The sequence below is a fragment of the Papilio polytes genome, unplaced genomic scaffold (genome assembly GCF_000836215.1).
Source record: "Papilio polytes unplaced genomic scaffold, Ppol_1.0 DF824024.1, whole genome shotgun sequence".
Lineage (NCBI taxonomy): Eukaryota > Metazoa > Arthropoda > Insecta > Lepidoptera > Papilionidae > Papilio > Papilio polytes.
In genome coordinates this window covers 3,614,414-3,633,517 of record NW_013525180.1, presented here as the reverse complement: position 1 = coordinate 3,633,517, position 19,104 = coordinate 3,614,414, and the positions used below count along the sequence as shown (strand labels likewise).

General features: G+C 38.4%; 1 protein-coding gene across 3 annotated transcripts in view; it reads left to right on the top strand.

Annotated features, from left to right (window-relative positions):
- Nucleotides 1-19,104, top strand: part of LOC106101088 (homeobox protein homothorax) — a 206,471-nt gene that overhangs the window by 135,040 nt on the left and 52,327 nt on the right. For all 3 annotated transcript variants that reach the window (XM_013280197.1, XM_013280198.1, XM_013280196.1), the window contains exon 10: nt 14,419-14,495. In XM_013280197.1, the coding sequence (XP_013135651.1) occupies nt 14,419-14,495 (77 nt within the window). The remainder of the gene's footprint in view (nt 1-14,418; nt 14,496-19,104) is intronic.

Genomic DNA, 19,104 nt, shown 5'->3' with positions numbered 1-19,104 from the left:
TGTTCTACAATGACTACTGACCACGGTGTAGACACATGTGTGCACCAGCATAACCTTTGACTATTCTATCGCACAACTGTTTAGTCTTGCTTTGATTTCTATGAACTCACATGGATGTGCGCACTACTCGATTTTTAGTTGTGCAACTAAACAGTTGAATGGACTGCGAAAAAATCGATAAACGCATAGTTTAGCGCCTCCAAGGCACTAATTTCATTTCATATTGGTCCCATGTAATAGGTTATCAAAATTTACCAGCATACATGCAACGGTAACAAAGGTAACCGTTAGTATGGCTAGTGAAGACGTCTCAGGGCGGGCAACAATGGGCAGCGAGGGGCAACAATGGGCGATGGGCGCGCACAATGCAGCCGATAGCTTCGCCGTTCCGTCACTCTGACAGGGTTATCGCTGGCAATGAGGCCGACTAGAATCAGGTCTAAGGTGTGAGAGTCAGCGGTATTGTATTTTAACATGATTTACATACTAGTATGTGATGATATCGGCTTTTTTGTCTCTGACACCCCTTTATCTAACACAAAAAAAACCACCAGAGTTCATAATTATGATCTGTAAAGTTTTTTTAGTTTGTTATTTTGGTTGACTGGAGATTTAATACACTTTGTATAACTTAATTTATTATATCTCACTTCATTATCTCGAAGTTGAACTAAAGAAAGGTTTTGCTAGTATAAATTTCCTTACAAGTAATTACGCTACCTCTCATGAATTGGAAGTCTCCAAAATCGTTATTGTTACGGTGACCACGTTGTGTAGTACACACGCCTCTTTGCTTATTGTCTTCTGATTGGGTTTATCTAGCTCTATAGGTGTTGCAGCTTGATTTATAGCTTCTATCTACTGGTTTATTGCCAATAAAGTCTTTTAACTTCAATCATTGTATTATTCTATATTAATTTATACGATTTTTGTTTGTTATTAAGTCAGAAGTGTTCGAGGTTAGCCTAAGGAAAGGAAACTGTTTAAAATATCCTTTATGATTATATCAAAGGAAACAAAACAATTTAAACACGGTGGACAGTTAAATAGAGTTTTCTCAACTGACACAGGTGCGTCACAGGTACCAGGGGATCATATCAAGGAGAGACTTCAAAGTAACTACAACAAAGTGAAAACGGGATTGTTCGTTTGATTAGGCGCGTTCTTGCACACGCCCGCCGCGGGGCTCACTTTGTTTAGGAACGCCTTTGTGAGTAGACGTCTCTTTGGCTTTGATATCGTTACTAGCTTGTCGATTCTACCATGATGGCAGCGATCTGCGATGATGTCAAACAAAAATAACGGGTAATGGAAACAATCTCAAATTGAACCCATGCGGTATCATAATAGACAATACTTGATCGAAGTTTAGGAAAATACATCAAAATAATGTAGATTTTACTTATGTATTTTCCTTTAAAATCTTTAAAATCAGCTTTAATATAATAATTATGTAGAGCATTTAATAAAGATAATTTAAAAAGTTCGTTACAATATTGCAAAGTTAATCCATTTTGCAAATCTAATTATATTTAACAAGTGTGTTTTTACGAACAATTTCAATATAAAAATGTTCGCAATTTTTTTGTTACCAAATTAAAGCACGCGTCTGTAGCGGCTTTCAAAACGTACGAAAAAATAAACAAAAAAACCTTTGCAAAATACAGTTTTTAAAAAAAGGCCACGGTCCACGAGCCGGTTGTCAATAAAATTTGATATTTACGCGGCGCGCGATACCCGAGAGCCTGGACACGTACCTGTGAATAAAGTGCGCATTTTAAAACGTACTCTTTTCCCGTAAAAATACCAAAAACGTTTCGCTATCACTTAACAGTATCGATGTTATCTCAGTTCCATATATCACAATGCAAAATTAATGAATTCACGTAATGTCTTTCAGAATATTTTACTTGAGTCGTTTTCTTTTAAATTTTATCATTTTTATCTGTCATGTTTTTATCATCAAGGAGAAACTTTATTTTCTAGATTTCCCTTCCTTTATCTTTTAAAAATATTACTAGCTTTCGCTCACTACTCGGTCTGCAAGAAATTAAAAAAAAAACACAAAAGGAAGTAGCCTATGTGGTCTTCCAGACTATCCTCTACATCTATGCCAAATTTCATCGAAATCTGTTCAGCAGTTTAGGCTACAAACTCTAACAAACATCCATCCATTAAAATTTTCGCATTTACAATATTGGTAAGAAGTAAGATTAGTTGGACGTAGAAGGCTTGGCGAACACGTCCCTCTCTTCTGCTCAGTCCATCAGTTAAGGTGTGACGTCACCAAAGACACAAAGCTTAGGGTTGTACATGTACTTACCTCAAAGTCTCATATTCAATAATAATATTAAACAAAACGTTATTTTCAATAGCTTTTACGGCTACATAAAACATCTATACCGAGTATTTTTACGCTGACGGCATTTCCGTTTTTTTTTTCAAATTTCCGTCCCTCGCTTGGTTTCCCCGAATAGTGCGAACTGGTATAGCTTTCAGGAAACGTGTGCGGTTTGACTGACGCTGTTTTAAGCTTTTAATACGCTTTTTAAAGGTTCTCTCGTATTTTTTGTGTATGTTAGACTTGTGACGCTTCATCGTACACTTTACACGTCTATTTTCAGGTCTAGACTCGAGCTAGGCACTTGTTTCGGTCGTCTAACTTTTTTGTCGTATCTTCTTTTTTTAGTTTAACGCGTTTTCAATCTGATAGCGCTAATTTTGATCGTTGAATGTACCGAACTCTACTTCTCTTAGCATCTGTTTGAATTGAACAATTATCAGCTTATGACAATGCTTCTCTGATATAATTGTATTTTTGATAATTGCTAGTGCAAAAACGAAAATGTATAAATATCAATATGACTAATAAGCAATAATTTAACTTAATTTACATATTGCACTTAGCGTAAAAGCCACCGCCATCAGAACAAAACGGACTATCAAAATTATAATATCAATTACCGATGCATTAACAATTCACATCAGAAGTCAGACGTAGCAGAAACAGGAGAGCCGAGTGTGAGGCGAGAGGGAGAGGAAAGCCTCCGGGGGCGGGAGGGAAGAGGCCGGGAGGCCGGGAGAGACGCTGCCGGCGGAGTGCTGTCAAAACGTCAAATTTCAGAACGCTCAGCGCAAGTTGAAACGTGCCCCCGCCGCGATGTACGGCGCGCCGGCATCTCTAATATAGTTATGGCCGCCTGGTACGCTCCACGTTAATATTCATGCACCTCCTCATTCGAACTCCTAGCCATTTTCGTGAAAGCCTCCCGTTCCACCACTATGAATATGAATGAATGATTTCCCGTTCGTGTCTTAGCTTCAAGTTTTCAGTTGCGCTTCGATTTGCATTTGCATTCAACTCCACTATCTCCTAACGCTATTAATATTCATTGATTATTTAACTCGCGTAGCCATTTTTATCTAATCAATGTGAAAATCGATGAATCTGAAACGAAATTCTTTTGTTCAGGTTAATTAGCATTTAAGAAAAATGTATCGAAACAATTCACTCCTAACTTGACTTTGAAAACATCTGAAAATGAACAGTAAACAAGATAAGTAAGCTTCTTCAGTTTATTTTGTTTTGTCAGTGTATTTACTAACGAAAACATGATATGACCGAGGTGATATTATTTTCATTAAAACGGACGAGAGCGGCGTGGCCATGTTTGAATTGAAAAATAACTGAATAAAAATTGTATTGCACATTTCGTTTTCCCTCTACTTCCGGGAAAAACAGCCGATTTTCTATTCCAACTCTCAAATGTAACGTGCGATCCGCCGACTGTCCGTCCCGCTCTTGACGGGGAGGATATTGAAACTGGCCGAAAATGAGAAGCAAAAGAAACACTGATGTTTGACATTTCAATATGCACTCATCTAAAGCCCTGTTGGAGGCGGCCGAGTTAATTAATGTTACGCCCTGAGAATTTTGCAAGCTAAAATATACCTTAACTTTAACGGTTTTGAATCGTTATTCTTTGCAACGTAATGTCCGAAAGAAACAGTGACATCAACAACGCTCGATCGAAACGAAAACGTTTCTTACGTTACCGAACGTATCGGTGCGAGTGCGGTGCTGGAGCCCGCAGCCCGTACTTGACTCGCGGTATTTACGAACGTCAATCACAGCTGTCAGAAGTGACAGTAGTCAAATCCCGCCGAGGAGTAACGGATAAGGACGTTCCCAATTTGAAAAACACACGTTCGGATATCCGCGCGGCGCGGCGCGTGCTCGCAGCGTCGATTAGTGTAACTTTCGAAAATGGAATCAGGGATCGTGTCGCCTTCGGGCGAGCCCGCCCACAAGATGGCCGCTCTAATCACCCGGCGCGACGCGGGAAAAGAACCGAATGATATACAATTTAGCTGCGATGCGTTATTACAAACTTGAACCTATAATTACGCGCGAACATTGCGCGTGGGAAGAGTTTAGAAAAAACGTCTTCGGTAACGGCTCGTGCTTTATAATTGGGGTGTAGTAACGGCCATTCATGATTCCGATTTGATTATAGCAATTTGAAGTTTGCAAATAAAAAGCGATCGTTTCTTTTATTATTTCCTCACGCCCACTGAATTGGTTTAAATTGTTTGGATACAATCTGTCTGTTTTGTATTATTATATTAAATCTGAATAAACATAACAAGATTATTAAGAAAACATGTTTTAAAACAAAGAAGTTAAAAGTAGTGTTGAGAAATAACGCTAAGAACAGTTAAAAAATATCATTCTGAAAGTCCTACATCAGTATACATGTAGATGTCAATTGATGGACGTCCTACAGCGTAACATAACGGTCCTTGTAATCGACGACAATCGGCAGACGTGCTCGTCGAATGTCGGCTGGATTCATTATTCATTTCCTAAAAGCGGGTGTTTGCGGCGGCGGCGGCGTCGGACATCGGCCGCTGATTTATCGGGCGTCCTCGTCGGCCTCGGCGTCGGCTCGGACACGTTCCGGATCAGAGGTCGCGCCGTGTGATTGACGGTGTCTTACTGCTCCGTGTTCTACATCTTGAGATCGGAATTAAATGTAGAACTTTCGAGATTTTTCTGCGGCTACGATTGTACAGACACGAGGGCAACGCAATCGTGACGCTAACAGTTATTTTAGACACTAGTTAGGTTAGATAAAACATGAAAGCACTAACAAATTACTAAAAGACTGATTGAAAACATTATATGAAAGTTAACTTATGTCGGTCGAGACCTTATTAATGAAAGAAAAGAAAGAAACGCGCATGTAACTAAATTCTGAATTTAGTTGCAAAACCAATTTGTCAGGAATAAACATTTGACTTCTGTAATAGTAGCAGGGCTATTAGGGTGTTTTCTTGCTACACTATGGAAGCAATCGGGATTGTCCTCTACGTGTGACCGGAGGGCCAGGTCGCGTGCGGGGGCGGGAGCTCCGCCCCTGTCCTCGGGCTGCGTTACGACAGCGCTCGGCAGCATGTCGGAGCCGCCTCGCTGACGCCTCGTCGGGTTCTACCCGTGTACACCAGTTGCGGGGGCAGAGGGAAGCATGTTTCTTGACACTTGGGGGACAAATTGCCACAAGGCAGTTTTAAATTGACTGCACAGAGAATGCCATTAAGGTTTCGCGTCAATTTACACAAATATTATAGCCGTTATTTCAATCCAAAGTAACATGTAACTCTCAGAAATGTCAACAAAAATATCAATCGCATAAACCACGTGGAAATTATCATTTAACAAATATGTCATAACATGCGGCCCTAAATCACGCGCGTTTACACTGGACGGGAGCGGAACGAGGGCGGGACGGGGACGAGACGCGGGCGCGCATAAACACCCAGCGCTGACAAATTTCACATCTAACCGATATCGATGCGGCGTAAATCATCGCTCGGTGTGCGCCCGCCTTTATGTCGCGCGATATCACCGCGTGTTTTATTGTCGTCCGACTTACGAGTACCTCACGACATGCAGACGACTTATCAAATTATACACCAGATAGTGCGAGTGCTTTAATGACCTTAAATCATCCACCTTACATAAGACTGACTTTCTCTTCTGTTTTAATTAATTAACAGCAGACATTAAAGTCTGTGAATGTAAAAAAAAGAACACTTTATTAATAGAATCAGTTGAACAATAATCATTGGGCTCTGCCTCCTGAGCTAGGTGGGGACCTGTATTACAGGAGGCAGTGCCTTCTCTTAGTCTAGGTACATATGTCTGAATGTCGTCAGAAAATTTCTTTCTGCATCCTTACAATTAGATAACATGACGTTATTCAGGTTTGACTATGACGTGTGTCAGGAAACAATTTGGAGTAAATCCAACACTCTGAATGACGTCAAAAGCGTAATATTAGTTGTTTTCAGTGACACATGATTCTGTGTTCTGTCCAATTTCCTCGGAAATATCCCTAAAATATAAAAACAGAACTAGTTAATACATCAAAAATTGATACCGAATGTCTAGTTCAGTGTAACATGACAGTTTTATTCATAAAAGCACAACGTGCCTTTATTTGCAACTGGTTTCGAACTGCTATCGCTATTTACTCGCCCGCGGCGCTAATCAATGAGCGACATGCATTTTAATTTATGTCCGCCATTCGTCCACTATGTGGATAGTTTTAGTATTGATTTTCAATTGTTTTGTTTGTTTAATAATGCTCTTTAGAGCGTGCGTACACCTGAAACTAAACTATCGCACAACTGTTTCACTTTGATTGAACTTATATGGAGGTGCGCACGCTACTCGATTTTTAGTTGTGCAACTAAAGAGTGGGAACAATCGACAATCGCACAACTGTTGTGCGATTGTTTGGTCAATGGTGTCGCCCGCTCTTAGTCCACACGCTAAATAAAATCGTAACTCATTTGTCAAAATTAATTACACCTACTTATTGTGATATGGAATGCAAATTTAAAATAGTTCAATTGTTTGAATATAACTGGCGCCTGCGACACCGTTTGCACGAAATTAAAAAAAAATCAGTGAGATATTTAGTTGTTCAAGAGATACATAGTTGCATTGCATCCGTCCATCTAAATTTTTGCATTTATAAGATTCTATATTCGACAAACATTTTCTAAAACTAATCTATACTTGTTATTTTCTCTGTGTTTTGTTATCGTATTTTATGATAATTAGATAAATCAGTCACAATCTTTTAAACCTATATGTATTTTAAATCTTTGAATATAGTATTAGTATTTACATTTCCCTGTAAAACATGTACGCGGCGCCCGCGCACGCCGCGCTCTTTTGTTCCCCACAAACGAAACCGCCTCCTTTGATGTCTCTTCCGATATGCAAAGTTTTATGTCCGCTACATATTCATCATACTTTGTTGCGTCGCAAAAAGTTCACTCTCTCCTTTTGTAATACGTTTGTTTAACATTTTTATATATTATTTAATACTCTCTTTTCATATAATTATAACTAACTATAATTCGCGCGCAATTCCGACCGCGTTAACAAACACAAGTGAGCAGCCTATGTGTTCTTCCAGACTATCCTCTACATCTATGCCAAATGTCATTGAGATCTGGTCAGCAGTTTAGGCTACAAACTCTAAGAAATATCCTTCCATGTAAACTTTCGCATTTATTACGTTAGGAAGATATCGATTTAAAGAAAAAGATAATTAGACAAGGCTCATACCAAACATTACTAAATATGGGGTAATAGCTACTGTCACAATGCGTTCAAAGATGCCCGTAAAATTTCAACGAGATCATATAAATCAAGAAGAGTTGCAAGCTAGCAATACATGTTCTCCGGATTAAAGCATTCTTGATCGTACCTAGTTCCTAATTCAGGTCAGAGTACAAAGGTTTCAGTCAGCCTAATAGTGTGAATGCAAACTACCAGGGGAACAGTACACCGGTGGAGTTGTGGACCTATCTCATTTCCTAGCTCAGTAGCGGAAGCCGTCAGCGCACAACATCCGGCTCCATAGATTAGTATCGACGCCATAACGTCTCCTACAGCCATTGTTCCATCGTTCGATTCATAGCGGACACTGCTTTGTGCTGCTACGAAATTCTAACATTAATCTGAAATAGTTTCATTGTATAATGTAATTAGTAAGACATAAAAAATATTGTAGATTTGAATGAACGAATTGTATTTTAAGGGTTTAAAAAAATAACAAAATCCTTCTGCAATTCCACTTTAAGAGTGTACAGCGTTTCAGTCACGTTCTGACAAAGTAAACCAAATCAACAGTTCCAATCGAAATATTCGATTTCTTAATTCAAACCACGTATAAAAGCAATCCTCACTGATTGATATAATACTGGACCGTTGGCGGATTGTTAAAAAAAACTATTTGCAGTTTTGGATTCGATGTGCGGTCGACGGTCGTGTCCATTACCGCTTTGCATAATTTAGTCTACGGTCCTGTGTGGTGACGACCGACTATTGAATTCTTTATCCCGCCCTCGCGATAAAAATGCACAGCGACATCTATTGACAGTTGCCTTCCATTAAAGCTTTGGCTTTTTAAAAATCGAAGCTTTGAACTGTTTAGTGACTATTCCTAGACATTGTAGCTTGAAATGTTTATTTAGTAGCCTGCAATATAAATTTGATTTTATGAAACCATGGTTATTTAATTTGATTGGAATATGGAGGGAAAAATCAGTAAATGTATCATTGGAAGAGATGGATGGATTGCATGAAAGGTGACATCAAGAAGCCAGTTACGACAAATGACAAAAGAAAGATTAAACTAAAAGACGAAGGAAACCTAGCCAAGCTATTATCCTACTTGGAGATTAGATATCTGGTTATTTACTCGTTTTATTCAACACTAAAATAATTCTTCGAATTGTTTGTTATTTATCTGAACCAACAAAGAAAGATATTTTTACATTTAGGCGACCGAATTTCAGTGACAATACATTCAGGGAGCAAATTCACGTTTGTCCATATAAATAAAAGTCGTTCGCACATAAACAAAAGCAGGATGAATAAACAAGTGCGTATGCGCGTTGTCGCGAAGGGTTCAGATAGAGCCATCCATCAGGCGAGACTCTTCGATAGGGTTAGGGCCACCTTCGTACCTTTATGTGTCCCTGGTCGCCCATAACGGCCCCAAAACTACAGACCCCAGTTTTTTGACATCTATTTGTGGTCGCCCTTTGGCCCCTAACGGCTCCCGAGGTCCGCTCGCCGCGTTACAGAAATAAGATTTGAATTTGCAATTCAAAATTGAGGTAATTATCACTTGAAATACAATTAGTACTTTAAAATTGTTTTTGACTAATTGAAAGATTTGGAAGTGAAAAAAACTTTACTAATTTGCCATTTTTATCGCTTAATTTTACGAAAGTTGACATAAAAGTACGTGTTTTGGCACACCGAACAGTTCTTAAGTGGGCCAAGTACAAAGGGAAATAAATATCTTGTAGGAGTTAGTTTTGCGTCACGTCGGTAACGGGCTGAAGTGAGGCGTGCATAATTTAGCACTCAATCTGCGGCGCGTCTCGCTGGGAAAAAATTTAATCCATCAACACGCTGCGTCACGCTTACAACGTGATCAGCTGTTTACAAACACGCTAATAACTAAATCTCGATATATGTTATTAATAATTCAATAAATACGAGCTACCTCAAAACAAAAGCACAGCAATAATTTCTGTGCGAGTGTTTCTATATAACCTCAAAAAAATATAGCTAGACACTGTTTAGGTAAACACATTTTAAGAGTTCGCACAATCCTTTGACTAAGCTATCGCACAACTGTTTAGTCGCGCTTTTATTCCTTAAACTTATATGGAGGTGCGCACACTAGTCGATTTTTAGTGGTGCTAATAAACAGTTGAATTGGCTGCAAAACAATCGACAATCTTCTTCGACTTGAATCGACTTTCGTCTCCTAGGAGAGGCGCATTATGACAACGAATATCATGCCCCTGAATATATTATCCTTGTTATGGCAACACTGAGCAAAATTGTGATATACGCATCGCGTCGCTTCGCCGGCGCATATCATTAGGGAATTTCGGCTTTCGGTTCGCAGCTTGCGAATGAATTTTTCAACCTCTCGGAAGAATTTTTCGTGTAAGGCATTGTGTTGTGATCACACACGCACTGTTTATATACGTGTATCCTTAGGGAAATCTCCGGCACAAATAAGAGTTAAATTAGTAAATAATAATATTAAATTTTACTTGGTCATGGACATAGCTTTTTAACCATTCATTGCTAATCCAATCTTAGAGTTGTGTATTGAATAAATTAAATTATGAGGAACTTCGAAACATCATTTTGAGTTAAAACACGAAAATCAAAATAGTTGTTCGTTCTTGAAATTATCGGAAATAACTGGCAATTAAAAAAAAATGTGTCTAATTAGGAATACTGAGGCTTCAATATCTTAGTTAGTTCTATGTAACTGATTCTTCAAATAAACAAAAAATACAGTAAAGAAATTGGTGTTTAGATGTGATCGTCAGCTCGCAATGGCACGCTCGGCTGCCTCGTCGTATTTACATATTCCCCACCGCCACCGCCCCATGGATTTAGGTGCCAACAAATGGATTGTTTCTCTTCGACGCTGCGAAACAAAATTTATAGCCCGCGAGGCGAAATTTCCTCGTGCGCGTCGCGGGGGCGCGGGTTTTTCACTCCCGATGCCCGATTTATTGCAAACTTATGCCCGATATAATCGTGATTTTAATGCGCGCCGGTGATTTACTGGCCGGATGAGAGCGAGCCGGGATTGCTTTCGAAATTTGATATCTCAATAGAGTTTATGACGGCTCGTTGCGTCCCGCCTCGGCTCGCCTCGCCCCGCCTCGCCTCGCATCGCATCGCATCGCGTCGCATCCACTCGCTGAGGAAATTTTAAACTTACACCCGTTTGTATGTACGGTCGTTAATCTTTTTGTAAATTATGTAAAGCACGGATTAGAGAAACAAGTATTTGTTTTGTTGTAACAGGACAACATAATCTAAAATGAAGTTCAGTCAACTTTAAGTTAGTTTTTGTGCCTATTGTTTATTTCATGTCAAAAACGAACAAAGGGCATCGACCTCGTCGCATCCACGTCCGTCTACGAGGCAATTCTGAATTAAAAAACAATCGCTAATAAATCATTTCGGACGCGGGTCAATTTTCGTGTCTGTTTATATTCAGCAAGTCGTGGTCGATCGCTAGTTAAAAATAATTGGTGGGCACCGAGTCGGCAAAAAACCTCAGCCCCCGGTATAATTTTGACAAATCCCGTTAGCCGGCCGGAGGCGGCCGAGAGTTTATCATTTTCCGGTTTTTGTGTACACCGTAATAGGCTTCATAAATTTCTGATAATGTTTTTTCGATTTTCGAGACATGTAGCGCGCTCCAGAAACTTCGAGCGGAGACACGCGGCCACCGTATCACTCTGTACTCAGATAAAATCTATACAACACGACCGAATATAATCAGATGCGGCCGGATGCCGCTGCTTGTGATACGATTATTTATAATTTCCGAAATAACGCAAGAGACCCCCCTCGACTTTCTTAAATCTACATCATTTATATTAACATTTCCTTACTAACTGAAATATTGAGATACTTCAATACATTCGGTGGCTTGTAAGCACTTGACTTGTAATCTACGGGTCTTGACTTCGAATACCGCATTATACCACTGTGTTTAAATTATTGAATCTCATATATACATTTTAAGGAAAACCACAAAATTGCAACTAGTTCAACGTCGTCAAAATATTCAAAGATATGTGTAGCCAACCGATTCTGGAGAGGAGTTTATTATGGCCTAGTCACCTAGGTTGGCTTGTAAAAATACAAAAATCGCATAAAACTGTAGACATATTTAGCGTAGGTGGTCACAGGCGGTGGGCTGCATTAAGCGGAGCGAAGACAGCGCATTCAATCCAAACAAAACATCCTGCTCATAACAAATATCATAGTGCATTAGCGTTACCGATGCCCGATCGATTGCTCGACTTGTAAACAAGCCGACCGGGAGACCACCGGCGAGCTATTCTCAGACTACGATCTCTATTGATTTTTGTTTATAATTCCCCCATTAGGAATTACATCGAACGTTATACGGATAATATGCATCCTTTCGTATACACTTTTAATAACGCCCGTAACTAAAAAGGGTAGGCAGAACATGGAACTCCATTTGCATCGAAGCTGGCACATCACTTTCGCAATATATAACGTTTTAAGTGTAAAAGGTAAATTATTAAGATTTTAAGATGTTAAAACGGACACTTCAAAATACTTTCAGTGCATTCAATTAAAATTATTACAAGAAACTTTTTAATTGAAACCATAAAACCAGCAACGGCTAAGTCAAAGTACATTTAAAACAAGAATCTAGGTCAGTAACAACTCCTGATGTCTGACAAAATAAAATTTTCAATTAAAGAATCATTAAATTGACGTTGTAAAGATAATTTTATCTTTAGTTATAATTGACACGTTGTAAAAGTGGTCATCTTAATTCAATAATCATTTAACGACGTGAGGTCGGGGACGCGCGAGATCGGCCGCGTTCTACCGCAAACTGTTTATTATAAAATTTTATAGCTGCTCGAGTTTAAAACGACGAAAACATCATTGTTTTACGATCTGCGTCAAGTGAGAGTGAAATAATTCGCCCCATAACCTTCCCCCAGCCGCGTCGCAAACACTTCCCGTGTAATTTTCACTATGAATACATTATTTAGACACTCCAGCGCATCAGGGAATTGGTGTAATGCGCCATACGCTTTTATTTTTATTACGAAGATTTTACGAGAGGCTTCGGCGCATTCCGATTTACGGGGTCGATGTTTAACGATTCCTGGGAAGGCTTTCAGGTGACTTTTAACGCGGTAAACATTACCTCCTTTATGTTTGATTTGCACTAAATTACACGCGTTTATAGTTCGACGCGAGGGAGTAACGACCGGGCTCGAATTGCAGTATTTTGTGGCGATTTAATAACGTTATCTGTTTGCTTTGCATAATTAAGATATCGTCTAGGAAGCTAGGTTTTAATACCGCGATGTTAATAAAGATTGTGAATTATATTGCATTTAATTTTTTATAACACTTAAGGCACGATATCTTAGGCGTTAGTTTCCTACCAGATAAAATAATGGCCGGTGATGAAAACACATTTCAAAGTATCATTAGTTGGTCCGCTAAGTGCGGCGACATGAATCATGATTTTGTCGGTCAGCCCAATTTGTCATACCCTAATGGGTGAGACCCTACCGATATTACGATTGGTTGTTAAGATGAATTTTGATATCAATGATTTTTGTGTAGTGTAGTGTTATTAGGATTCTACGCCAATCAATAAATAAGTTAGATTTCTAGTGTTTAGAATCTTGTGCGCGCAAGTTACCAGGGATACATAAATCATAAGTAGCGTGGACAATGGCGCTGCGCGGGCGCAGAGCGGCACACCGGGCGCGCACCGGCGCGGGCGACGCGACGTATCAATTTCCTTGGGAGGCGCGCTATCGCGTCATCTCGCGCCTTTTCCCTCCTTTTGTTTTTGTTGGCAACGCACCGGCACCGGCCGATATTTTTCAGTGATTTACTCCGAACGCGGCGCCGCGTCTCGGACATGTTAAATCATGTCTCTTTAAATAAACATATCTCTTTAAAAAACCCGGCCGTAAAATGTTTACGCAAGAAATGACAAATAGCTCATCTAGCCAGTCGTCGGCTGAATATTTATAATAGTTTTTATAACCCGTTTATTGCTTTATAGATTTTGAACAGAATCTCTAGGGGTTATGTTTAGTGCAATATTAACATACTTTCGCGTGCTTTATAACGTAAATAAAACAGGAATTAAAACTCTCATAGCTCTAGTAGCTGGAAGCGATAACCAAGTACTTTTGTGTTTTAAGTCAACATAATTTCTTGCACCAAAGATAGATTTATAATTATTGACAGGTCGCATAAGAGTAACTTCGCTAGTTTAAGTTAGAACACTAGTGAAAAAGTAAAGGGTAAGCTTGCTTATTCAGTTAAAGTTAGTCACGTAACCACGAACAGCCGGTATCGACCGGGGAGCGAACCGAGGCCGGTTAATAATTTACACACACGTACGCTACCTGCGGCTACCAGGGCGAGATGAAATAGCGGAGGTCTCCCGGGGACCCGCGTCGCTGCAAAACCAATAACATTACGTACACGTGAGTCATGCCGCCCTGGTGGTTACCTGGCCTTGGGACCCGATAAAAATGATATCCTCTTTGAATAAAAGAAATCTTCAATTTACTTTCTTTTGACATTTTGTAGTTTTTATCGTTATTTAAAAAAGTTGTGATTGTGTTTAAAATTAATTTAGCTTGATATTATATTTATTGTCCTTTCGTTTTATAATTAACACTAATTTACAGTAAACATGCTGGTTAATTGTAATTTTTTTTATTGTGTGAATCTAATGAGATTGTGTTTTGTTCCAGCACCCGTACCCCTCGGAGGACCAGAAAAAACAATTAGCACAGGACACAGGGTTAACGATACTACAAGTAAATAATTGGTGAGTACGTTTCATTTATTCAGAAATTATTAAAACTCAACATTAAGAGATCATCGTTTTTTTAATGAGAAACACGAACGAATGTCGAATTCGATTGTTGACATCAGTCAGATTGGCACCAACGACGTGTTTAAAAAATCATCTCAATTATCGGCCGTGTCATATAATTTAAGCATATTAAAAGACCGAGATAATAAGAAAAATAAGACCATCAGTAAATAGGAAAGTTTGAAAACCAAGTTTCTATTTTATTTATCATATCTAGACAGGATCAATAACCATCCTTAACTTTCGTAAGCCGAGAGAAACCGTTCGCACACCTCTAGCCCTGTTAGCCTGGTATGGGAATCGCATGATTATGTTAAAAGGCGACGTAATAAAGTTACCTATTTTACGACATTCGATCGCGACGCAACATTTAATGCGTCTAATGAAAATAGAATTTTGCCTGCGCCTGCGCACATTACGATGCATGCTGTGCCCACGCAATAGTTTTAATTTTTGTTATAAAAATACGGAAAAAAATGACGAAATCTTACTCACTATAATATTTATAAATACGAAAGTTTTGATGGATATTTGTTAGAGTTTGTAGCCTAAACTGCTGGACAGTTCTCGATCAAATTTGGCATAGATGTAGAGGATAGTCTGGAAGAACACATAGGCTACATACTTTTGTATTTTTTTTATATCACGCGGACTGAGTTGAAAGCTAAGTTATTCCTAATTCCTTAGCTGTATTCTGTTATTCAATTTCATCTCTAATATAAAAGAAACATTCTTTAACCAATTTAATGCAGAGAAATCTCTCCTTTCAACCTTATTCATGATTTTTATTAATGTCAACCGAATTGTTTTCCTGTTGCCCTAATAAGGATAGTAACATCGACGCACGCATTTTGCGTAGGCGTTCTTTTGACGCGCGCTAATAAAACGCGCGTTATATTGCTGACGGTCATCGTCCCCGCAAATGGTGCATCCTTGCTTGTTTTTCAATTCGATTTATTTATAATTCTAGCTGAATGAGGTTTAAATATGGCGGATTTGGGTGTCCTTAATGGCCCTTTCACTGCTGTACATCGCATAATGCATGCAGCTTGTCCCCTGTCCGTAGTAAAGTGCATATTTAGGTTATACGTTGTTTGATTCCAAGATAACATTAACCTTTGATGATATTTATGCATCCTGTTAACGTTAAATATTGTTGTTATCGATATCTTTTACGTAAATTGGACTTTGTAACATTTGTAACATATAATAAAATTGAAATGTCTGTTTGTAATATCAAAGGAACATTCCAGATTTCGGGAAGATGGTGTATTTACGGTGCTGATTAAAAAAATCGCATTTAAAAATTTTGTCTGTCTGACCGTAAGCCGCGTTTGTTCCGGTTAATCTCCGAAACGGCTGGTCCGATTACGACCGGACTTTCACTGGAGGGTAGCTGACATGGACAGGCATATTAGAGGCTACTTTTTTTAAAAATTCCGCACTGTCAAAATGGCGATAGGACCGCTATCTCTGGAACGGGTGGACCGATTTGGACGGGACTTTGACTGGAAGGTAGCTGGTAAAAAGTAGATGCACGCGGGAATGTTATAGACGACCATTTTTTTTAAATTTCACGCTAACGAATTTTGCGGGTGATAGGTCGTCTCTAATAAGGAATCAATACAAACACGACTAGTTTAGACGTAATTAATAGATCGATTTGTAGATAACTCGGAATATATTGTAGGTTATAAAATCAAACACATTTTAGTTCTGAATTTAATAGTTAAATTCTAACCTAAAAATTATATAACAAGCTATTTGTCTAACCTGTCCTTTGAAAGATTTCCCACGCTGTACTCGTAGATTTCACAAGAGGCAAGTAGCGGACAAAATACCTTGATGATTAAGCCGCTATATATTGTGATAAGCTCTCAAAGTCCAACGGACAACTAATGAACCACTGAGAGCCTCTCTATACAAGCGGGAACTTCAACATAATGATATCTACTTTGAATACATGCAGTACTAATCAGACGGTTATTATGGAAAATATTTTTGTTATAAATGTTTTCGATTAAAATTGCGTATATAAAAAATGGTTGTCAATTGCATGAAATTTTTATCCGTTAAATTATATTACCGTTACGTTTTATATGTTGCACAATCAGGCAACACTAAAGTTGTGTATACAATAAACTAGCTGTTCCCGTACGACTTCATCCCCATGAATTATGAAAACTTTTTTGTTGTTTTCATGTGTCAAATTATCAATTGCAAATGTCAAAATGACATAACATTATGACAAACCAAGGCAACCTTGATAATGGCAACAACTTATGGTCTCTTTCCCACATTAGGGTTTTTATCCAAAATATTTTCACCCTAAGTTTAATGGCGTGATAATATATAGCCTAAAGTGGAACGTAAGTGTAGGGCTTTTTATTAAAAAGAATTATTCAAAAATATGCTGTGATTGCTGACATCTTAGGCAACAAAGAAGTGTTTTACGCTTTATTATAATAGTATAGATTAATCAATTTAAATAATTAAAAAAACTAATTTAAAAGTAATTTTCTCGTCATAGATGTATCTTCACTGACAGGCGATGTGAAATAATCTGAAGAAACAACAGAAACGGGGTCTTGGACCGCAAAGTAACGCCGCATACTATTAACATTTACCAGGCTCTCAGAGGTCGCGAAGGTCAGAGGTCCAGAGGCTCACAATTCTCGCCTGAGTGCCGCTATACCAGGGTTACCATGAGTTTCGTATTTCCAGGACAATAGGACTATAGTTAATTCGCGGTAAAATACCATTATTTTATGATTGACAACCTAATTTATTTTTAAAATACCTGATTTATAATTTAAAAAAAAAGAACAGTAAAACCTATTATACACAAAATTGTAATTTAAAATACAAATGTATTTAATTTAAAATCCTGTGTCGAGTTATTTGATGTCTAGTTATGGTCACCCCACACTAAACCATTATAATGCGATGTTTTTTCTCTGTTATCTTAGATAATTGAAGGCAATCGAGATATTTTTTTTAAGAAAGCGACGCGGAATTAATATACAATTATACGCTATTAAAATATGATTCCGTTTGACAGCTCACGCGTCTACAATTGTTGTTTCAATGGATATGATTGACGGTATGCATTAAAAAATTGATTATAATAAGTGCTGCTATCGAAGTAATCTTTCTCCCGGTTCAAGAGTTGAGAGGTGCTTCGTGTGAACACACTTAGGAATTCACTATTATGCTAAGGGAGTTGTCAGAGTCGACAAAATTAGTAAAAGTAATATAATCATTGACAATTTAAACTGTTTGAAATCTGTGTTAAAACCTCAAATTACATTAAAAATTTTATGTCTGGGAGATAGTAAGGTCACTTATATTTAAGTTTTAGTATACGGTGTTTAATGCTGTTAAAAATTAGCTTACTTAGTTAAGTATATAAAAATCCTTTGTCCATATTTTAATGAGTTCGTAATCAAACCTTTCCCCTAGCGATATCCGTTTTGTTTGCATCACAATGCCCTTGCCCTGCTCATCCCATTACAAGTTAATTGGTCAAGCAACTTAAACAAAGACGATTAACCAATTAAAAATTCATTCCTAATCGCTCCGGTAGGACACTCGAGATTGCCTACTCAATAACCCCATCATCCTTTTCGCATTACGCTAAATCCGACATAATAGCGCAATGCCTATCCATTACCTCTCGAACGTCTTTCGGAAACAGCTCGATGCATACATAACGAGCAGTGTATAGTGTAATGCGATACGGTAGTATATCGTGGTAGGGGTAACCCCAGGAAGGGTTGAGTGGTCCCCTCGTGTAAACAGGTGTCTAGATCCCCGTTGATTGCTCTCTATGGCGTATTAGGACAAATGCCTCCTGTAAATATTTTATGGAGTCGCTTTTGACTACGCGGAGAGGTCGTAAAAGATTATGTTAGATGTTGGTTTAAATACGGATGCAAGCTTTCAAATTAAAGTCTTTATAGCAGATAAAATATTTGCTACTCAAATTAATGCAAAATATCATGGAGTTTTTTCCCGTAAAGTATAGTAAAAACAACAATATCAAATAGCCCATTCCACCCACCCGCGAAGGTCGTCCCAGACAACGCGATAAACAATAAGACAGTTGTATTCAAATTCGATATTGAAGTTAACGGCTCGTTACGCACCGAGAGCACATAAAATTCATGCAAATGTCCCGTAATCACGTTACTCGCACAAGGTTGTATACCGGCTCCGTCAAATTGAAACCGCCTCGCCTCTGGGACCCTGTCGAATTAATGAGCGCTCCCCTAATTGCCATTGTATGAAGATGCAAATTCGACGAAGAATGGGAGCGAGCTATCTCTTATTGTTGGTCTCCTAGTACATGTAATTGATAAGGAGTCGCTGGATTTGAATTTCTAATTTTATTTTCATTCATACCTCCTGGGACGGAAGTGGAATCTTTTTAACTTTCTTCGCTTGTTCTTTTTGTAGTTCCTTCATTAGATTTTTTAATTTTTATGGATTTATCAAAACTGAATATTTTTAAGAGGAAATTAGAGTAAATCTATCCATTAACATGATTACCAGTAGTTAG